General features: G+C 60.1%; 1 protein-coding gene across 2 annotated transcripts; it reads right to left on the bottom strand.

Moving 5' to 3' along the window:
• Positions 1-487: 487 nt before the first annotated feature.
• Positions 488-17,857, bottom strand: HID1 (HID1 domain containing). Of its 2 annotated transcripts, none has more exons than XM_037065992.1 (19): positions 17,650-17,857; positions 12,550-12,699; positions 11,936-12,106; positions 11,407-11,520; positions 10,713-10,819; positions 10,389-10,505; positions 8,492-8,714; positions 8,248-8,304; positions 7,468-7,608; positions 7,166-7,256; positions 6,794-6,945; positions 6,621-6,699; positions 5,088-5,252; positions 3,728-3,967; positions 3,272-3,378; positions 2,703-2,783; positions 2,038-2,129; positions 1,694-1,852; positions 488-1,416 (listed from the first exon to the last, which is right to left on the bottom strand). In XM_037065992.1, the coding sequence occupies exons 1-19, from the start codon at positions 17,713-17,715 to the stop codon at positions 1,353-1,355; spliced, it is 2,376 nt and encodes a 791-aa protein (XP_036921887.1). In that variant the 5' UTR covers positions 17,716-17,857; the 3' UTR covers positions 488-1,352. The 2 variants fall into 2 exon arrangements, with proteins under 2 accessions (XP_036921887.1, XP_036921896.1); XM_037066001.1 differs by having other exon boundaries at positions 3,740-3,967.
• Positions 17,858-22,244: the final 4,387 nt, after the last annotated feature.

The raw sequence follows: 22,244 nt of genomic DNA, 5'->3' as shown, positions 1-22,244 counted from the left end.
TCCCCAGGGCTGCGGGATCCTCTGAGTCACGGGGCAGTAAGGGCAGCTGTGACAGCCCACCCATCTTCCTGAGCCAGGGGCAAACACTGGGCTGGGCCCAGGGTGAGGTCTGGGGCTGCCCCCCCCCCAGGCCTGCGGCAGGCTTTGCATGCCTCTGGGCACTGCCCCGGGAAGCTGAGCCCTGGTGAGCTCAGGCCAAAGCTCCAGGAGCCCCCAGTGGCCGCCTGGGGCCAGCAGCACCCCTGAGACTTGAGCAGAAAGCTGGTGGTGGGACCCTCACCTCTCTTGGCTGGGCTCTTTCTCTGGGCGGCCACATCCCGGGAGTCCAATTCTCCAGTGCCCCCACCCCCAAGAGAATGACAAACACAGGCTTCCAGTCAGGTACTAAGACCCTCTGGGGGCCGACTCTAGGAGGCAGCACCCCCGACTCCCCTGAGGACAAGAGCCTGTCCCGGCCTGACCCTCCCCTCCCAGCACGAAGCGCCAGGGTGTGGAGAGGGGTTTATTGTGTGAAGAGGCCGATTGTACAGAGCAAAGATCGTACTGACAGGTGGGTGAGGGAGGGCCAGAGGTCAGGGCCGGGAGGACGGAGGGGAGGCCAGAGGGGTGGCATCCTGCCCGCCGTGGGTCCTCCAGGCAGTGGGTGGGGTTGGAGAGGACTGAATAGCTGCCTCTCCCTCCTCGTCCCTTTTGTCCCCCTAACTGGATGTAAGGAGAAGCCAGGCTACAGCCATTGACCTGGGAGAACACGGCAGGACACCTCCCACACTGCACTCCAAACCCTTAAAATGCGTGAGGTCCCCCAGTCTGGCTTTTGCAGTCAGCCAGCCCCCAGCTCCCTTCTCAAGCAGCCGGGCCATGTGCCTCCCTCCCGCAAGCCCCAGCAGCGAGCTGGCCTGGACCCCGTAGTGTCCAGTTAGGAGACTTGGATGGGCTCCCCTCACCCTGCCCGGATGCATCATGGGACAGCCCACAGCTCCCTCCTGAGCATCCCCTTATGGCACAGTGACCGGACGGCCCCTGGGGGTGAGCAGGACAGGGCCCAGGTGGGCACCAAGGGTCAGCATAGAAACAGGGCTTGAGGGGGAGCAGAGTGAGGTGGGGGCCCTGGCTGGGGCCTGCAGCCCTGGAGCCAGGAGGTGGGGGGAGTTGAGAGGTCAGAGCCAGTGTCCCAGCCACAAGGGGCCTCCAGGGCCTGCCACCCAGGACTTGGCCACTCTGCCAGGCCCCAGCCCTGATAACAGTAAGTTAAAGCTCAGCATGGCCAGTGGGTGTGGGCGAGGAGGATGGGGGCCCGGGGCCCCGCCCGGGCCCCGCCCTCTCCTGGCCCCGCCCCTTGCAGGTTGCTGTCCTCACACACGCTGGATCTCAAACAGCTTCACATCGGTGTCGTACCAGACAGGCGGGTCCACGTTCCTGTGGAGGGAGTGGGCTGTTCTCGGGTACTGGGGGGCCTCACAGGGGAGACCGTGGGGGTGTAGGCAGTGCCAGAGCCTGGGCCCTCCCTCCCTGATGTCCCACCTGGGTGTCCCACCCTGAACCAGACAGGACCCCCCTGGTTAACTGTCTTGGCGAGAACCTCGCTACGACAGTGGGACCCAGTGCTGAGGCCCCCCGTGAGCCCCGCTGGGCAGACCCTCCAGTGGACACCCAACGCCCACGGTGGTCACTGCCCCACCCCCACGGGGCCCACCTCAGATAGATGACGCCCCACATGTAGGTGCGGAACCACATGGCCGTGCCTGAGTTGGCCTGGTACTTCCGGATGAGGATGGGGTGCGGCACAGGCAGCAGCCCCACCAGGGTGCCATGCTGCAGGAACCTCAGGATTTCTGACTCGTCCGTCAGGCCCCTGCCGGCAGTGAGGGGGATGGGGTGGTCTCCGACTGGCTCGTGTGGAAAGCCACCATGAAGGTCCGGGGCAGCACGGGCTCACTATGGACCCCCGAGGCCCGTGCTCCCGGTCACACCACCCCCAAGCCTGGACTGGCCCCTCCTCCGAGCCCTCCTGTCCCCCCCCAACCCCCTCAGCCTCACTTGTCAATGCAGATCTTCTCCACCTGCGGAACCAGCACCTGCAGCAGCCTCATGATGGTCTGCAGCGGCAGCTTCGACTTCCAGGAGAGGACCTGGGGGAGGGACCGGCTCCTGGGCCTGGGAAGCAGCCCCCGGAGGCTGCGGGGCAGGCCTGCCCCCTGACCCAGAACTGCAGGCTCCCCGAGGCAAAACACGTCCCCCCTGATCACCACGGCAGGGCCCCGATGGGGGACAGTGCCCGTGAGGAGGGTCTGTTTTTCATGGTAAGAGCCGTGGCCTCGCTTGAGCACAGAATTGGTCCCCTTGGGTCCTCACCACGACATGAGCAGGTAGGGACATTTACTGTCCCCATGCAAGTGCCATGAGAGGTGACCTCAGGAAACACATGAAAGACCGGGTCATAGATCCGGGGAAGGAGGCTGGAGAGGGCGATTTATGAGGAAAGTTGGTGCTGCAGGCGAGTGAAGCTCAGCCCCGCTCTCCAGAGGAGGCAACTGCATCAGAGGGAGGCCAGGGTCACCCAGCCAGGAGTATGGACCCTGAGTCTGGCTCCCGGGGCCAGTCCTCAGATTTGGACACATTGCCATGGAGGCGTCACTTACTGGGCGGTTCCCAGGAGCACCTGACCCAGCCCCCACAGGGGGGCCACCCACCCAAACCCTCACCCACTCCGACGTCGGGCTCCACTGTCCACTGGCTGACGTGCTAGACAGTCGCCGCTGCTCCCGCCAGGCCGGGCTGGGCTCCTGGTCCCAGGAAAGGATGGGAGTGAGGGGTGGAGGAACGGGAACAGGGTCAGGGCAGAGGGCAGAGAAGTAGCCCCTCTCCCAACCCATCCACTGTCTGAAACCTGGCAGGGCAATGCGGTCTCCCCTCACTAGCCCGTGTGCATGGTGGGGGGGCTCGCCCCCACTGAGGGGACAGCACCCTTTGCCCTGCGCTCCAGGCCCTGCCCAGCCCAGCCCAGCCCAGCTCAGTGACAGGTTTAGGGTAATGGCCAGCCCAACCCCAGATAAGGCTGATGGATGGGGAGTCTGAAGGCCAAGGGCTTGAGCCTGGGACCATTGTGAAAGGGAGAGGTCTACGGAAGTCCCCTCCCCAGAGAGTCAGCGGGGTGCTCGCCCCTCCGCTGCAGGGGACAGACACCAGAGCGCCCTGGCCGGCCCACATCTCGGAGGCCGGGACAAAAGGGGCTGCTCAGCCTTGCCCAGCCCCAGCAGTCCCTGTCACCCACCTCCTCAGCAGGACCCCCATCTTCAGGGCCCTGTTGGGGCGCTGACTCCAGGGACCTCAAGGTGCCATCCTCCGATACCTGGGACTTCTCTGTCAGCTTGTCAATGCCTGGGAGGGCCAGGTATGGTGAGGACACTGCCCAGGGCCCCCTAGACAGCATGTCCACTGGGCCTGGCCCCCTTGAGGCTCCCTCTTCCCCCACTTGAGAGACACTGCCTGATCCCTCGACTCCCCAGCCCTTCACCGGCCTCCCCCAGAGCCCACATCCAGGCCTGAGGCCCCGCCCCCATACGGCATGCCCCTCCAAGACCCCAGGGCCCCTGCCCCACCCCAGTTGCCAGGCCCATCTCCACTGTTGTCCAACTCAAGCCACACCCTTTGCCAGAGTTGGGGTGACATGCCCCAGAGACCCTGCCCACCCCCAAACACGCCGGCATCCGCACCCTCTGCCACCCACCCAGCGCCAGACCTGGGGTGGCCACCAGGCTGGTCTTGAGGGTGCCAGGCTCGGCGGGGGCAGCGGGGCGGGAGCCCTCCATGGAGGCGCCCTCCTGGGAGCCGGTGCGGGACAAGGGCTCCGGGGCCCGCCGGCGCCGCTGCAGCGCCTTGTGGATGGCAGGCGGGTCTGTGGGCAGGTTGGCCAGCTGGTGGAAGACGCTGCGCTTCCGGATGATAGCGTAGACCAGGTTGGAGTTGCCTGGGGGGGTAAGTGCTTGGCCTCAGGGAGGCCCTTTGCCTCCCCCTCCACCTCACAGACTTCCTGGGATGGGGACCTTGGAGGGCAGGAGGGTGTCGGCCCTGGGAGGGGGGTGGGGAGAACCACCCAAGAGAAGGGGCCAGGGCAGGGCTGGCACCCGGTGGGGGAGCGCCTGCTGTGGCTGCTCAAAGATGCACCTTTTCAGAAACGAGTGTCTGGGCTGAGCTCCCCCTGGGCTGCCCTTTCCCCCCAATACTAAGGGGCAACACTCGGCGAAGTGGGGTTGGCCGAGCATGTCAGTGTCCCCTCCACACCAGCTCTTTAGTACTTCCGCTGTCTCCCTGAGCCAAGTCACTGGCAGGAAGGACAACCTAGCTCATGCTGGGCCCCCTGGCCCTGAGCACCCGGGGGAAGACACGCAGGCTTTCCAGGCCTCGGCTGCCTGGGCTACCTCTCTGGTATCCGCCTCTCACCACACTGTTCTGCTCGGGGTGCAGCATCTCACCCCAGGGCCTTTGCATATGGGGCCCCTCCCCAAAATGCTTTTCTATGCAAGTATTATTTATTTTTGAAATAATGAGACCGCCAATATCTAAGTCACCAGGCACCGTGCCAAGTGCTTTTTGGTGGGTTATTTTACTTGGTCCTCCCACCAGCCCTGAGATGGGGCCTTTTCCCACCATTGTTGTGACCACCTTATGGATAACAGCTGAGGCTCAGAGAGGCTCTGTGATGCACCCACAGCCGCAGAGCTAACAGGTGACGAGGCCCTAACTTACACCAGACAGCCCGCATCCGTGACACCCAGCAGGGTCGTGCCACTCAGCACTCCCCTGTCACCAGATTAAGATGATCGTCCAGGTGACCATCTATTCGAAGCCTCCCTCTGTGCCTCTGCCCCCGGCTGCGAGAGCCTCGGGGCCGGGAGCATCCTGCCTGGTTCTCCACCGTTTCCGCTGCACCCAGCACAGGGCATGGTACACAGCAGGTGCTCAATTAATATACATCAGACAAACCAGGGACAGGACAGAGAGCTATTACCCTTGGACAGGGAGGTGTCCTTGCACACTGCCCACCCTGGTTCCCGCCCCCACCCCGAGGGCTCGGCCAGGGGTGTCACCGTCAAACTGGTACTGGATGATGTTGTTGAAGACTTCCAGGAGGAAGAAGGCCAGGTGGTGGTTCTGGGAGGCAGAGAAGAGGAACCAGGTGGTGGAGAAGGCCTCCAGCAGGTGCAGCAGCTTGTTGGCGGCCACCATGGACAGGCTCTTGAGGTAGGGAGACACTGAAGGAGAGGGTCCGGCTCACTCCCAGGACCCCACCAGCCACCGAGAGCGTCCTGGGTCCTGGACCCGAGCGGGACAAGGTGCTCCTGCTCCTGAGCCCTCCCCACCCCCTGCCTGTGAAGTCCCTGAGAAGCCAGGAAGGGCATATCCCCAGAGGCCAAGGTCACCCTGGCCAGGGCTTCTGCAGAGCCCCAGGCAGCAGGGTAGGCTCCACCCTTGCCCCTCCACCGTGTAGACAGTGGCACTGTGCACAAACCCACTCACACAGGCGGTCCCACCCACCCCTCCCCACACCTCTGGGAGGGAAGTGGGACACAGACAAAGCCGCTCCATTTTACAGGTGAGGAGGCTGAGGCTCAGACGGGTTCATAAAGCTACACAGAGTTGTCTGGCTGTAAAATGGCTGGGCGGGGATCCAGACTCAGGGCCTTTAGGTCTTGCCGGAATATCAAACTGATAGCGTCCACCTAATTAATACTTTTTTTTTTGCGCAGCCTGTTGGGGGACGCAGAGATGTCACGCTGCACACAGCTTGAAGTCACAGACTAATCTGTGCCCTTCTGTGTCTCAGGTCCCTCACCCTCACCAGGAGGGGGCAGGGGCGGCTGTCTCGTTCACAGGTGCATTCTCAGAGCCGGCCACACTCAGCCAGTGATCGGTAAGGGAAGGGACAGAGCTAGTGAGTGAACAGTTAAGGGAGGGCCCCTTAAGCTCACAGTCACGCTTAAGGCCCTGCACACGGCCCCCGACCCTGGGGTCCAAACCAGACCACATGGGAGTTGGACCCTCTCACCCAGGGCCATGGTCTCCAAAAGTCATCCTGCCTCAGCCCACCGCCACCATCTGGCTGGGCCCAGCTCCCCAGCCAAGCTGAGCCCCCTGCCCTCCCAGGCAATTAGCTGTCTGCAGCCCCCGCTGGTGGGTGGGCTGGGCACATCACAGCACCCGGAGACTGAGGTCTAAACCCCCACTGGCCCATACAGTAGCCACGAGCCACCTGGGGCCATTAAGCCTTGAAACATGGGCAGTCCTAACTAATACATGCCGCACGTATGACCCACACACAAGGTGTTGAAGACTGAATGGGAAAAGGAATACAAAATATCTCAATCGTTTGTACTGGTTACACACTGAGATGACGGTATTTCAGATATAGTGGGATATAGTGGATTAAATACGATAGATTTTAAAATTATTGTCACCTACTTTTTGTGGCTACTAGAAAACTGACCAGTACATAGGTGGCCGGCTGCCTTTATATTTCTATCGGGCAAGGAGGGTTTGAACAGGTAGTGCTTGTCATGCAGCCCGTGGCCTAGCGCCACCTGGTGGTGAGCGCGGGGAAGGTGAGCTCCGCGGCCCCCTACCGTTGACTATGATGGTGAGCAGGCAATCGAAGAGGGCCTGCAGCCGCTGGTGCCCGCTGGTGATGACCTTGTGGAACACCTGCGCGGGGGAGGCAAGGGGACGCCATGGGGTCCCCTCCATCTCCAGACTCGGCCAAGAGGACGTCCCCCCCATGCACCCAGGTGCCCCTTACCACAATGAGCAGGTCGGCATGGGTGCCCGTGAAGACTGGGATGTCCATGGGCACGCGCACCGAGTAGGGCTTGTTCAGCCGCACCCCGAAGTTCCTCTCCCCACTCAGAAGCAGCAAGATGAAGACACCAATGTGCATCAGGCCCACCCTAGCTGTGGCAGGTGGCATGGGACGCTGTCACCACATGGGTGGGCAGGGGAGGAGGGGAGGAGGGGAGCAAATGGGCAGGAACCCATCTTGGGGGGACTGGAAAAGCCCTCCTCAGGGCACCAGGCCTGAGCTCCTAGGAGATAAACCATCTGGCTGGGCCACCCCTCTTCAAGGAACCCCCCAACCTATGCCCATCCCATCCTATGTGCACCCAGGCCTTACACTGATCTGCTCGGGCATCATTGAGGAAGTAGAGGATGGGGACCAGGATGTCAAGCACATCGCTGCTCTTCAGCACAAAGAAGAGGAATTTCTGGGGGAGGGAGGAGGGAACAGGCAGGCAGGCTCAGAGGGAGGGCAGCTCTGCCCCACCCTCACTCCCTGCTGGGAGTCCCCCCCCCCACGCCGCTGTCCCTATCCCTGGCCTATACTGAGTAGCCACTCCCACTGAGGCCAGACCGCTGCCCACCAGGCTGCGCCCCTGCAGCTGGGCCCCTGCAGCTGGGCCCTTGCTGCTGGCCCACCTTGTTGAAGTCACAGAGCTTCCAGAAGAGAACCAGCAGCTCCTGGTGGAACTGGATCTTCTTGGTGGAGTTGGGCAGGTAGGTCTGGAGCAGGGGGTTGGACAGCAGCCGGGCTATGCCCTTGAGGATAAACTGGAAGTCCTGGGAGGGAGAGCAGGGGCCCATCCAACCCGCTCTCTACGAATGCCTCCTCATTTCCCCAGAGCCTGGTCCCATCCCGAGAGCCTGAGGGGCCCAGATTCCAATGTCATCAAAGCTGTCTTGGGGTGAGCCCCTCAGGAAGCTCAATTCAAGGCTATCCGGGAGGGGCCCCTTCCCTTCCGCCAAGAGGGGTCGTCCCTGAGCACCTCCTACGTGCTGAGCTTTGCCCCCCAACAAGGCAAGGGAGCAGCTACTGTCCCCGTGTTGCAGACGCAGAGATTGGAGCTTCAAAATCACATAACATGTCCCCAAGGTCACAAGACCCATGGACTTAGGTCTGCCTGGCCTCTAAGTCCACTACCTTCCCCTCCCTTGACCTCTGAGGAACTTGACCTCAGAGCCACCTCCTGGGAGCCTTCCCAGCTACCATGGCCCAGTTGAGGCCGTCAGCACTTTCAAGATTACCCCGAAGTCCTGCTGCCGCTGCCTCACTGGGGTGACCCGAGTCCAGGGGACTATGGCTCCTTTATGAGGGCTCACCCACCCCTATCTCTCCTGCATCCCCTTACTCGCTGTAAGAGCATAACCTCTGGGGGGGGCATCGAGAATCCCCCTGAACAACAGTAGTCCTAGACTCACCTCCTCTCGGTGGATTCGAGACAAGTAGTTCACAAACAGGTTCTCGGGCCCTGGAGGCTGCCAAGGGTGGAGCTGGGGTGAGTAGGTGCCCCCACCTCTGCCCCTACCCCAGGCCTAGGTGTTGGCAGTGGTGCCCCCTTAAGCCCTAGGCTCACCACAAGGTGACCACTGTGTTCCCCTCACCCAGCTCCACTAGGGGCGCGCCACCTGCCCAGAGGCCCTGTCCTCCCGCTCCCGCCCTTACATCGATGTCGTCCATGGCGGTGCCTGTGGTGGTGCCATCCACGGTGGGGCTAGTGCTGGTGGCGCTGTCATGGTCCAGGGTGACAATGAGCACTTGGGCGGCCTCCTCCACCAGGGGTTCCCGGTAGTCGGAGAAGAGAAGGTGGTTGTAGGGGATCCCATAGCCCACAGGGTCATAGGCACACACGGTGTTGAGCAGGGAGGTGAAGAGGGGCAGGGCGTGTCTGCAGGGAGAGGAGCGGCGGGGCTGCAGATACCCCACCGAGCCCAGCCCTGCATCCACCCCTGCCAGCCACGCAGGGGGGCCAGCCAAGTCACTCCCTCATTCCACACAGATCTCAGTGCCAGCCTGGGGCCGGGGGTGGAACAGGAGGGTCGGGAGCCCTTTGCCTTCCTGAGTAAAGGACCCTCCTCATCTTTGCCTGCCTCTGGGCCACTCCAGCCTGGGCCGAGGGCAGGAGGGGTTTATACCAAGAGCGGGGTGGCCAGTAAGGACCCTCAGACTCCTGTCCCTTAGATTCCTCCTGCCAGGAGCTGAAGCCTATTCTTCTTTTATTTTTTTTTTTAAGATTTTATTTTTGGAGGTTCTCAGCAACACTGAGGAAGGGTCAGAGATGTCCCATATACTACCCTTGTCCCCACATATATGCAGCCTCTTCCACCACTAATGAACCTGCATTGTAACCACCCAAAGCCCATCGCTTCCATGAGGGTTCAGTCTTGGTGCCGTACAATCTACAGGCTTGGACAGACATGGGTCACGTCTTCAGGTTTTTTGAGGGACAGGCACCCTCCCTTGGGGCTTCTGAGAAGGGGCTGGCGGCCCACGGGGAGGTGGGCTTCCCCCTGGGAAGCAGAGCACCTGATCAGTCACCCGGTTCCCAGGCCACGGAGAGACTCCATTCAGAGATTTGTGAGATGTCAGGGTTCAAGCTCCTCATCTTACAGATGAGGGAACTGAGACCCACAGAGGTTAAGAGAGTTGCTCGGAGGGCTGTTTGCCTGATAAGGCTGGTGAGAAGGAAACTGGCCAGCTGTTGACTGTGGCTGGCAGAGGGTGTCACCTGGGTTCCCTTTGGGTGGGGCTGCGGGGGCGGGAGAACCCTGGGCAGGAGACCAAAAAATCTGTGGGATGAGGCATGCCACGTGGGCATCAGAGCCTGGAAGCAAGAGGGTGAACCGGGGCCCTTGAGGACACTAACTCCTGTGCTGCCAGCGTCACAGCCCTGGGTGCAGCTGGAGCGCCCTGTACCTGCTCCACAGACTCAGCCCACCCTGTGACACCTCCTGTGCTCACAGCAGCCCCTGGAGCCCGTGAGCACCCCCATGCGGGCTGGGCTTCCGGTCCCTCAGGGCATGCATCCCGCCCCCTCCTCACCAGTAAGCTGTCTGAATTGTGCTGCCCAATACGAGCCACACACAGGCCCAAAGAGCTTAAAAAGTCCCTGGTTCGAAATGAGATGTGCAGTGAGTATAAACTACACACCTGATTTTGAAAACTGAGAGTGAAAGGGGAATGTAAAACATCTCAATAATTTGGGTATTGATTCATGTTAAATACTCATATTTCTGATTGGGATAAATCAAATACAATATTAAAATTAATTTCACTGTTTTGTTTTTACTTTTGAATATCATTACTAGAAATGCTTAAATTGCCTGTTTGGTTCGCATTACGGTTGTACTTGACGGAGGATCGAGGCACACGTCACCCAGGCCCCCAGCAATGGGACATTAGACGGTGCTGGGGTAAGGTGTGGCTGTTAAGTTACAGGTAGGTTATCGCCACCAGGGGGCAGCACCTCCCCTCGAATAAGACTCATAGGGCGGGACGTGGCCTCAGCTTTTCGGCCCTTTCAAAAGGAAGAGAAGGGCAAGAAAGGCCAGGGGCCCCTCACCTGTTCTCCGTGGAACAAAAGAACTGCACCCACGGGTTGGTGCTGCCACTGTCTGGGGCTGGGGGCAGGTACATGGCCTCCGAGAAGCACGTCAGCAGCAGCTTCAGCAGCTCCGTCCTGGGGGAGGGGGTTCAGTACAGGAGGATCTCAAGTCTCCTCCGGGGAATGTGTCCACCCTCCCCAGCCCCAGCTCAAGTCCATGAAAAGAGATGGCCCCATTTTTCCCTGTGAAGCTGAAGTTGGGTCACGAATGGGCAGAGTCTCTTTGTAAGGCCCCAGGCATGGTTCCCTCCAGCCATGAGCCCTGGGCCCGAGAAGGCTCACCGGTTCGTGTCGTGGATGTAGTTGGGCTGGGGGGGGTGAGCGAAGCCCACGCCGGCCTCCCAGATGTATTCGCAGCTGTCCAGAGAGTGCACGTCCTCTGCTGAGTCCTGGGGACAGGGTCGGGGAGAGATCAGGCGGGAGGTGGCCAACCCATGTGCCCAACTGTCCCCGGGGCAAAGACCCTTCAAATGCCCCAGGTACTAATGCACAAGGGAAGAAGCGAACGTTCTCAAGCTCTTGAAAGCTCATTTTTCTTCACTCTGGTTCTTTTACTTGCTCAACACAGTTTGAGACAGGGAGAGAGATAGAGAGGGAGGGGAATGGAATTGGATATGTCTGGTGGTGTGTGGGGGTGGAGGGCAGAGAGCACTCAAGGTCAAGTCCATGGGCCCAGGGGAAGAGAAAGGGCTAGGCCTCCCGTGCCCAAGCCCCACACCCCACTCACCGCCCAGGCGAAGACAATGGGAGCCTGTGCCCAGGCTCCCGGATGCAGGGGGCAGGGCCAGGCACCAGATGGCTCCACTCCAGCTGTGCCAGCCACCACCCCCTTCCTGGGACCACACATGCCAGGCAGCCCAGCTCTCCCTGAGCAGCCCTGTGCCCTAAAGCATCCTGCCCAAGGGGACTTCCACCAGCCCCACCCCAGACCCAGAGCCCTCCCCCCCCGTCTGCAGTGGGGGTCGGGGCCTCTCACCACGGTGCTCCTCCGGTGGCTCTGGACAGTGAGGTCTGGGCAGAAGAGTAAGTCAGCAATGGCCAGAAGCAGGGACTCAGCCAGGGGCCGGGCGTTCTCATCATCATCCTCTTCCTGCTCAGGGCACAGCACCCAGGGGCCACCTCAGCGATAGCTGGCCAAGGAGAGGTGGCCCCAGGATTTGGGGGAGGGGAGGAGGACAGGGTCTGGGCCCAGGCAGTCACTGTGACAGAGCCTGCAGTGACTCGGAGCAGTGAGGAAACCTCCCACTGAGTGAGAGGGGCTGGGTCCTGTCCCCTAAACTCTGGAGCCTGGAGCCTGTAGGGAACCCACGTGTCCACCCACTGGCCAGCTGCCCTGTCCCTATCTCCACCCAGAGAGCCCTGTGGGAGAGGAGCCCCCACCCCAATACCTGCACTTCTCAAAGCCCTGGAAGTTCTGGAGGAACATGGCTGGCCCTGCACGGGGTTCTCACCCGGTCAACACGGTAACTCCACCCCCCCAGCCCCACCCACCCAAGTTCACAGACCCCGCCTCGCCCGGCCCCGGGCACTGTGGACCAGAAGAAGCCCCTCCAGTCTGGGTCCTCAAAGATGTAGGGCAGCACGCGGGTGAGCAGCCGGCTACAGTTCAGCACAATCTGCTTCTCCTTCTCCGAGTGGCAGCCGCTCTCTGCTCCCTGCACCAGCTTCTCCACAGCCTGTGGGATGGGCACAGGGGCACGCTGGAAGGGTGGGGAGCAGGGCCCTGGCATCGGCTCCACAGGTGGAGGCCTTACCCCACAGGTGCCACCCCTCCAGACAGGGTCAGCCAGCTAGGGTGGACGGGACATGGACCAGCCCACCACTCTCTCGTAGAGCCTTGTTAAGTGAAAGTGACTGTCCACCTGAGCCTCAGTTTCCTCATCTATAAAATGGCGACACTGACAGTGGCAACCGTGCAGGGCGAGCTAGAGGAAGTGGCCCTGGGAAAGCCTTCATGACCACTGGGCACAGGGGACCAGAGCCCAGCGTGACCTGGGAGATGGCGGCACATGCCGGGTGCCTGCCCTCTCGGACCACAGGGCTGGGCCGGCTTCAGTTTCCCCAAGAGAGTGGTAAAGAGCTCAGCCAGGGGCAGCAGTGAGGGCCAGGCACCCCCCACCTTGTAGCACAGAGTGGCCAGGTTGGAGGGCGACTCCTCCCGCACGGCCCGGATCTCCGCCGCCGGCACCAGCGCAAAGACATCCTGCACTGAGGTGGCCGTGTCCGCCCAGAACTGGTCCCAAAAGGCATCGTCAGTGGCTTCCACGGGCTGCGAGGAAACCCAGTGTCCAGAGATGCACAACTCCGTGTCACAGGGCCTATGGTTTGCCCAACACGCAGCCACGGAAGGTCCCAAGAGGGGAGCCAGAACCCTGCTGTTCCATCCCTGAAGGTGCCCAGGAATCTTCCCATGTGGGCGATGTCCTGTGGCCACCAGGAGCCCCAGTCAGCACAGGCAGGCCAGGACACATGGCACAGGTGGTCAGGGTCAGCTGGGCATTGAGTTCAGCAGCCAAAGCCCAGCCCAGTCCCTGAGGGACTGTGTGACCGTCCACCTCTGGGTAAGTCACCCTCCGCCTCTGATGGGGCCTCCCACCCACAAACATTCTCAGGCCACGCCACCAGGTCAAGTGTCCAGGGACCAGACCCAAGCGGTGCCCCTCCTCCAGGGGGAAGACAAGGGGCATGTGCTCATCCCCACTCACCCAAGCTGCCCGCCTCAGCCCCAGCCTCCACCCTCACCCAGCACACCCGGTAGAGGCCACATCTAAAGGCCTTCACCCCCGGCTCTCTGGCCGCACCTGCTTCCCTGGGTGCCCCTCCAGGCATGCGTGGGCACTGCCATTCAGGGCGCTCTTGCCAGGGCCCCAACTACAGGACCGCCCAATTTACCTCCTCCATCCCACCTCCACGCTGCCCCCGCCCCCACTTTCAAAGCCCAGCACCAAAGGCACAGCTCCCACAGTCATAACCTCTAGGGCTCCCCACTGCCAGCAGGATTGAATCCAGACCTCAGCCAGACAGTCAGCCAAGCCCTTACCTAAACACACCTGCAGGCAGGTGCACATGCACACACGTATGTGCATGCATCTGCTGGCTCTACCGTGCACCCCCCCATGTCTTCTCCTTCCCTTCGCTCACCTCTTCCCAGCAGGCCCACCCCTCCCAACACACTCCCAAGCCCCACCAGTCCCGTTGAAGCCATAGGCCTCATACATGCATGTGTCTTTTCAATCGCACAGGCAATCAATGCGGATCAGAATCCCCACTTCCAGAAATACTTCCTAAGGAAATGATTGGAGATATCCATGCTTGTAACAGGATGATAACTGAGGTGTTACTAACAGCAGAGAAAAGCTGGGATCAACCGAATGCACCAGCAACCCGGAAATGGGTAAGAAACCGGGGCACACGCGTGCAAGGCAATACTATGTAGCCGTCGGAATCTCGCTGTCACAGGATGCTCATGAATGGAAGCTGCTCGGCGTCACGTTATGTGGAAAAAAACACAAGATCTAAAACTACAGGACGGCCACAGCTGTGTGTGAAATTAGGTGGTGACAGACGTCTAGAAGAGAGGACACTGAACCCTCTGGGGGGTGGTTATTTCTTTCTTTATGTTTTTCTGTAAGCTCAATATTACCACTTTCTTCCTTTCTAATGTTCACCTGTAGAGGGGCGGAGGGGCTGGGGTGCGCAGGCACTCGCCCCCTCCCAAAGACGGCTGCTTCCAGCAAGAGCCCCTCCCCACTGCCCCAGCCAGCCCCCAGCCAGCCTCAGGTCTCCCCTGTTCTGAAAGGGCTCATGGTGTACCGCACCCCCTCAAATCTGCATGTAATAGGCATTGCCCTTGTGATCAGAAAACTGTGTATCTTAACAAAGAATTCTGTTCTCCGAAGCCACTTCTTGCAAGAGGTCTCCCTGAGCTCCAGACTGACGGGCCTGTTCCCACCTAGGAACCCCCTCTCTGCCCACTCAGGGACTCACCACAGCCCCCCCACTCCATGGGTCTCGAGGCCCCTTTAGTCCACCGGCCCTTCCTCCCTGACGCTGCCGTGGAGGCATAGGGCAGATGCTCAGGCAATATTTGTTCAGCTAAAGGCTGTAATTCCCCCTAGAGACCCTTTCAGCCCGGTCACTAGGCAGGGCTGGGGGCTGTCCAAAGCCAGGGTTGGGGTCGAACCTTGCAAGGTCCAGGAGTGCCCTGGCCCACTCCCCTCTGAGCTACAGGGCCAAGTGTGGCCTTGGCCCTCTGGACAGGCCTGGCACCAGGGCCTGCTCAGTACCAGAACTGGTAGAACAAGTTAGCAGGGTGGGGGGCAGGGAGAGGAACAGAGGCCAAAGGGGGGGCCTTGGGGCTGGGGTTTGCTGGTCTGACACTCATCAGGTGGCCAAGAGGGAAGTAGGGAAGGACATCCAGAAAATATGCAGAGCCCTCCCCCCACCCCAGTCTGGAAGCACCTCTGGGAAGCTCCCATCTCTACACCTTCCCCACATCCCAGGTGGCCACTACCCCCTTAAAGGGGCAGAAACTCATCTGAACACCAAGGAGACTTGGCCTCTGACCTAGTTCATCAGGCCAGTGTCCCCAGGGTAGCCAAGCCCTGAAACAGAGGAACTTCCTAGCTGTGGAAGCTGGCCTTGAACCTCAAGAGTGGTGAATTTCACCTCCCACATCCTCGACTGGTCCCACCATGGCTGGGACACGTCAAGCTGCTGACCATTGCCTGCCTAGCCTAATGCTACAGGTATTGATCAGGGTTACTTTGGCCACTTAGGCCTCCAAGGGGAGGGACATGGCTCAGTTCCTGCCTCAGTTTCCCCACCTTCGCCCAGCCCAAGGAAGCTCTAAAATCCAAGCCAGTTTCTTTGGAAAAGGTGTTTTTGCTGGCAGTGGGCAGGCCTGCACTGCCAAGGGCACAGGGACTGAGCTACCTGGTGGGAAACTAGATATTCTTACCCCAGCTCTGCAGGACCTGCCCAGGTCAGTGCTGCCCCAGCCTGAGGGACCAGCTGCATCTTCTGAAACCTCTCTGGAGGAGGAGGGAAGGACCAGCAGTGCTCCAACCTGCTAGGGCTGACCTGGAGAACTGTGTCACCATGGCATTGACATGCATGCCCATGTGCACACATGTAAACATGGACCTACCAGATCTGGCACCTCTCATCTGCCCAACAGCAAAGAACCTCCAAACAGGTGGAGCCTGGGAGAGGGTCCAGCTCTGGGAATGCCCCCCTCCAGGGCCCCTCCCACCCGGGAAAGTCTCAGGAAACACAACCAGAGCTGCTGGCCCTCAGCGCCAGGGTCCGGCCTAGCCCAGGGCAGGAAGAAAACAGGATGCAGCACAGGAAGGCTGGGCAGTGGCCGCTCAGGCCCAAGCCACGGGAAAGGGCGCTGGGCCGGCTTGTTTGTGTTCACCCCACGGCCTCTGAGGGCCTGGGACTGGAGGACACCCTGGGGACAACTAGCCTGCATCTCCTTGGAGACATGAAGTGGCAAGTGCTGGATGATCACCTGGGACCTGGTCCTCACCCCCAAGCTATTCGAGCCAGGTCACTGCACAGGACCCAAGGTTTCAGCCCTTGGGAACCTCTCTCTCCAGGTGGCCCAGGCCACCTCCCACCCACAGAGCCCCGGTGCTCCCAGAGGGAGACCCAGGCTGATCTCCGGCTTCCCTCTTGTCCCAAGCCAACACACCATCCTCAGCCGAGAGATGAGACAGTGGCGCCTCAGTCAGATCTGTCACCGTATTTGGGGGAGGGAGGCAAGAACCAGTAGGAAGGTAGCCCACCCAGACCCTTTGGGCCCTGGCTGAGCTGGCCCAGCTGGCCCAGCGCAGGACCCTGGCAGCTGAGCCAATGGCCCAGCGTCCATTTCTCCACCGAGGCGCTTTCCTCCCTCCCTCTTCTCTCTGTGGGCCCACACTGGGGGGCTGGCCCACCTTCCACCCACACACCCAGAAGCTCCAGCCCTGGAGAGCAAAGTGCCAGAGTGCCACGGGAGAACGGAGAGCAGCAGGAGCAATGTCTGGTTTCTGTCAGACACCTCCTGGCCAGGCAGGGCTCTCCAGAGGCCCTGGGCGTCTGCCAGCACCTGACCTTTCTCTCCTGGGAACCAGCGAGGGTGGGACCCCTGGTCTGGCCTCTGGAGCTGTGACCAGCAAGCTGGGTGTGGGCAGATAGCTCCCTCCACCCCACTCTAACTGCCAAGGGCAAGAGAGAGCCCAGGGAGGGGTGGGGGTGAGGATAAGAGGACAGTCCCAGATGACAGCAGGTCTGAACTCCCTTGAGATTCCTTGGGGAATTTGGGAAATCAGGGCCGGCATCTCTGTGGCCAGAACAGCCTCGCTCAAGGGCTGAGGAGAGAAGGGGTGGGCGAGGAAGCAGCCTTGTGGGGGCCAGGTCTCGTTTGTTGGCAGCAAGGAGGTGGCCTCTTTGCCACTTGTGGACTTGGGGGAGTGTGCAACCGTGGATTAGGCTGCAAAGCACCCCCAGGCCCCACACCAGCAGGTCAAGGGCAACCTGGAGGTTTCTCAACCCTCACCCAAGAAACAGAGGGTACCCCAAACACAGCCATCCCCGTGGCTGGGTCTCAGAGGAGAAGTCCCCTTCAGAAGTCGTCTCAGCTGGGAAACTGGACTCCAAGGGCCTGGGAAGAGGTCCCCTTGCCAGGCTGCTGGGCCTTCGCTGCCCTGGGCACGGACCAGGGCCCAGCCAGGCTGCCACCGCCACCACGCACCAGCTGTTTTCCCAACCAGGGCGGACACCGGCCTGGCTTTGTTTGCATTGAGTCAGCCAGGTCTGTGCGTCCGGGACCGCGGGCATCGAGGGGCAGCGAGGGAAGCAGGGAGGTGGATGGGTGGGTGGAGGCGGGTGGAGGCGGGCGGAGGCTAACGATGCAAGGCTGGAGGAGCGGATGGAGTGGGGGGCGGGCAGCGGCGACGCCGGCTCTGAAAGTAGGCACACGTCAGCCTAAGGTGGCCGCAGCGGCTGCGGGGATAAGAATATTCCCGGGAGAGAAGGCGGGGGTGGGGAACTAAGCTAGGGGATGGAGTCTCTCGGGGTACAGGCCGGGGGTTTGGCTCCAACCCCGGCGTCAGTATCACCCACAGACCCAGCTGCTTCCCCATCTCAGGGCAGGCCAAGTTCACGAAGCCCCCTGGCCCAGCCTAGCCCCGGGTCTGGTAGGTGGGTAGCGAGGCTGGGGCCCCGGGCGCACCTGCGTCTTGGTGGTGAGCTGGATCACCGCCTTTCGGAAATTCAGCTTGGAGTCGGCCGACCCCATATCGTTGGAGCCCGATCCGGACCGGCACTGGTCCCGACTCCCGCTGCAGCCCCGGCTCAGGATCCAGCTCCAGCGCCACGGCCCCCGCGGGTCTCGCAGGAGCCGAGCACAGCTCAGCACCCCGCCCGCCGGACCGCCCGGCGTCGGCCCCGCCTCCCCTCCAGCCCCGCCCCCGCCAGGCTCCGCCCCTAGTGGCTCCACCTCCAACACCTGCCACAAGCGGCGCAGTCCACTCTCCGCGTCCGGAGTCTCCCGCACGCCCCGCGTCTTTCTCAGCTCCACCCAATGCCTCTGCGCGCTCCCTTCTGCGTCCCAGCGTTGTCCCCGCTCCGTCTCTCCCAAATCCACCCAGCTGCAGGGCCCGCGATCCTCTCAGCCTCCCGTCCCCGCCCCCCTCCTCTACATTGGTCCCCACGCCATCACTGGACCCACACTTCCTCAGAGCCCTCTCCCCTGAGTTTCTTCCTCGCCAATCCCTATCCTCCGAGTCTTCGTTTTCTTCCAAGCATCTACTCCCTTGGTTCCCTTTTTCTGACCTGTCAAACCCACGTGTCCAGAGAGCCTTAGGCTCAGCCTCCTGCTCTGTGGAAGGCGGGATGACCCAGCGCCCCGGCTCTGGGAGAGCAGCGCTGGAGCCTGGTGAGCGCTAGGGGTCCTTTTGGCTCCCACAACCCCTTTCTGGCCGCCTGCCTCCCCTGGAAATTCTTTTAAGGCCATCTGTATGAACAAATGTGTCAAGGGACCATTAGCAACACTAATTAGCAACACTGTGTCGGGGGCGGGAGCACAGGGACTTAAGACAGGAGGCCTACCCCTTGTCAGTAATGACCTAGGGAGAGAGTCAAGGGAAGACTCAGCCATGGATCATCCCGTGTGTTTTTGGTAGAGGCAAAGTAGCAGTCATAGTAGGAGTAACAATCACGTGACAACATTGCTAACAACAAAAACCTACCCCTGAGGTATCTATTATCCGCATTTTACACATTTTCAGAAAACCGAGGCTTCCAAACATTTAAGCTATTTGCCCAAAGCGACACAACTGGTAAGGAACGAAGCCAAAATTTAAAAAATCCAACTCAGCCCCCCAAAAGGCTGGACTTTTTCAACAACATCATCTCGCATGCTGTGTCTGGAAGCTTCTGGAAATCATGGATGCTTCCAAAGGAGGTGACATTTAGCTTAAATAGGAATTCCACAGGCAAAAAAATGAGGGGTGTACCCTATAGGCAGCAAAGAGATGGAACAAAGGTAGAGTAGGACGGGCGTGGAAGTAGGAAGGAGAGGGCAGGGGGTCGACAGGTCCCTGAATCCGCAGACTGCACAGGAGAGCTCTGTCCTGGCCCTAGAGGTGTGTTTTCTCTGCCCTGGATGAAATTCTGGCCAGGCCTGGGGCTTTTTCATCACTCCCGAGATAATGAATGAATGGCACCTTTATTTGCCATTTCAAAAAAAAAACAAACCCAGTCCACTCTGCAAATCGCCCAATGCTAGTCCAGCCCAGAGTGACATTAAAAACTCTGAATCTCAGTCATTAGAGAGATACAAATTGAAACCACACCATGGTAACCATTATATACCTATTAGAGCAAGGGAGGGGAAAAAAACCCTGACATAACAAATCCTGGCTTGGATGGGGAGCATTCATATGTTGTTATAAAGCTAAGTATACAATTACTATATAATTCTGTAACTCCACTCATGCTATTTACCCAGGAGAAGCAAAGACAGATATTCACATGCACAAAAAATTATAATGCTGGTAGTAATTTCGTGCATCACCACCCGAAGGATGCAGGTGATGTTGGCGATGTGGAATCCTGATTGTAAATTTGGTGCATGTTCTAGGTACTGTTGCTGCCTCCTCCCACCAAATTTGACATAAAACAATAAACATTTATTGTAAATTCATTAGTCGGTAATTCAGGCAGGGCCCAGCTGAGGTGGCTTGTGTCTGCCCCACCACGTCCAGGGTCTCAGCTGGGAAGACTAGAATGGCTAAGGGAGGGGTTAACTCAGCACAGCTGGGTGCTGGAGCCACCTGGGGGCTTCACTCCCATCTCTGGCGTCTGGCGTCTTGGGAGGACTCAAAGCCTGGGCTCAGCTGGGGCCGAATCTGGAATCACCAACGTGGGTTTCCTGCGTCGCCTGGGCCTCTCAAAGCAAGGCCCTGGGCTCTGAGCATGAGTGTTCCAAAGGGTACAAAAGAGAGGGCACCTGAGAGAGAGAAAGAGAGGAGGAGAGGAAGAAGAAGCAGCAGCAGCTTCATGGCCATTTAGTAGCTAGCCTGGGAATAATAACATAGAGAGTCACTTCTGCCACACTCTACTGGTCAAAGCAATCACAAGTCCATTGGATTCCAGCAGAGGGGACCAATACCCCACCCCAAGGAAGAAGCATCAAAGAAGTTGGCAAAATGTTTAAAACTGCCACATTGTGGGTGACTCTGTTCTCCCCACCTCGTCCCTCCCAGCCCTGTCATGGTCTCCCACCTTTGTCTCTAAGTCTTCTCATCTCAGTACATGGCACCTCCCAGACAGTCAAGCCAAGAGTCAGCGTCACCCTTCACACCTCTCCTCTTGTCACCTATGTCCAACCCATCACCACGTCTTGCTGTTACTTCCCAAACAGGTATGTTTTCTACCTCCCTCACTTCTACTGACCACCCCCCTCGTCTCCCATCTGCAGCAGCCTCCGCCCCGCAGAACAGCAGGGAGTGGAGTGAAACGCAGCTCACGACACTCGCGACCGAAAGCACCTCAGAGCCCTTCATGGAAACAGTTTCTTCGGGGCTGCACAGTGCCCTGCGCTGCCCATCTGGTCCCCTCCCCCTAGAACCCTCGGGCTCCACACGCCGACCTTCCCAGGCTTCCTCACCACCCCTAAGCGCTTTCAGCCCAGGATCTCTGCACAGGCCACATCTTCTCTGCACATCTTCTGCCTGGGAGCCCCCTCCTCCCGCCGTTCCTGTGCCTGTTCCCCTGCTCATCCCTGGGGTCTTATCTTTAAAGCTGCTTCTCCTGACAGATTCCCCATCCCCAGCTGTTATTCCTGCCCCTAAAGCTTTACCCCCATTTAAAATATTTTCGTCTTTTTATTTGGTTTATTTATTTCACTCTTGCCTAGTGAAATGCGATATTCGTGTGAGCAGAGACGGGGTCTGTCTTGTTCCCTGCGGCCCTGGCAGCCAGCACTGGCACCCAGCCCTGGATCCGTGAGCGAAGATGACTCCCCGGCCGTCACAGGACATGCAGCCACTTCAGGTGTCCAAGTCAGTCCGTAGGACTGACACATTCACCGGCTGTTTTTCTCAGATCCGTATTTTAGTACTTTTGGGAGCCTTTCGGGTGGGGCAAGTCTGAGCGGAGGCAGAGAAGGAGGACGAAGGGCCAAGGGACGTGGTCGCGCCGCTGGCGTCAGAGCATTCACTTGTCATCCGCTGGGTGCTGCTACGTGCCTGGAGGACCGGTCCTGTGCAGGGTCCCATGCACCTGGTGAACCGGGCACGCAAGACACAGCGAGGCCTTCTCTGCAGGTCTCTTAGGCCCATGGCTCTGGCCTGGACTGGAAGCCTCACCTGCCCTGCACTAGAAAGGTAAGGTCCCTGAAGAGGCCTCCCCAGGAGCCCTGCCGGAAGAGGGGTAGCCACGGGTGACGAATAGATCCCCCAAGTAAAACATGTTATAGTAAAAATGACCCTAAAGGAAAACACTGACTGGTGTACACATGTGCCAGGCCCTGCTCTAAGCCCTTGGCCTGTGTTAGCTCACAGGCTCCTCCCAGCAGCCCCCCGAGGTGGCCCTGAAGGAGCAGAGTGGGGCCACGGGAGGACACTCAGCACACGCTTCCTAGAGGACAGGCCTGGGGCTCTAACTGCAGGGACTGAAGGAGGACTTAGGGAACGGAGGCACTTCCAGACTGCAGGGACTGTGAGAATCTGGTCTGGGACAGACCCAGATGATTTGGCGGGGGTGGGGTGGGGTGGGGGGGTGGACACGCCAGATGACCTCACTCATTCAAATGTGTTGCGCGCCTTACCCTGCCAGGCGCCGACCTCAGACTGCAGGACCGGCCAGATGGGGCTAGAGCGTTCAGTGCCGCGGGTGCCCGGCGCTGCGAAGTCTGAGAGCAGGGAGGGGGGCCGCTCAGTCTCGAGGGGTAGGGGCACTGGAAGGAGCTGTCCTGGTGCCGCCTGATCCCCTGACCTCAGCCCAAGATGCACAGTGTTGGGAGTGAGTGGGAAGCCCGAGGGCCCAAAGGCGCCACTGGGCATCCTGACCCTCCCCCAGCGTGACTCGCGTGACTGGGAGTGACCGAGACCCTCTAACGTCAGCACTGCCTGCGCCGTCATTTCCGGTGGGCTGGGCTTCGGAGTGGGCAGCGGTGACTGTGCCTGCGGGCTGTCGAATCGGGGTCCCTAGCAGACTCTGCCTGGAAGGCGTTTGCATCTTTGCATCCAGCTCCCAGCCTCCCCTGCCTAACCCCGCCCCTGCCCCCCGCCCCATCCGGGTTGAATCTGTGCTCTTGCCCAC

Source organism: Sturnira hondurensis, unplaced genomic scaffold (assembly GCF_014824575.4).
Source record: "Sturnira hondurensis isolate 20B ecotype Veracruz unplaced genomic scaffold, ASM1482457v3 Scaffold0001221, whole genome shotgun sequence".
In the NCBI taxonomy this organism is placed as follows: domain Eukaryota; kingdom Metazoa; phylum Chordata; class Mammalia; order Chiroptera; family Phyllostomidae; genus Sturnira; species Sturnira hondurensis.
The sequence above is the reverse complement of the archived record's forward strand: the minus strand, read 5'-3'. Positions and strand labels throughout refer to the sequence as shown.

Coding starts and splice junctions, on each gene's coding strand:
- HID1 (XM_037065992.1), bottom strand. CDS start 17,715: ATGGGGTCGGCCGACTCCAAGCTGAATTTCCGAAAGGCGGTGATCCAG. Junction 11,521..11,935: donor CCGGGGCCGGGCGAGGCGGG/GTCTGTGAACTT, acceptor TGCCCTGAGCAG/GAAGAGGATGATGATGAGAA. Junction 3,379..3,727: donor CACCCCAGGTCTGGCGCTGG/GTGGGTGGCAGA, acceptor TGGCCCTCCCAG/GCATTGACAAGCTGACAGAG.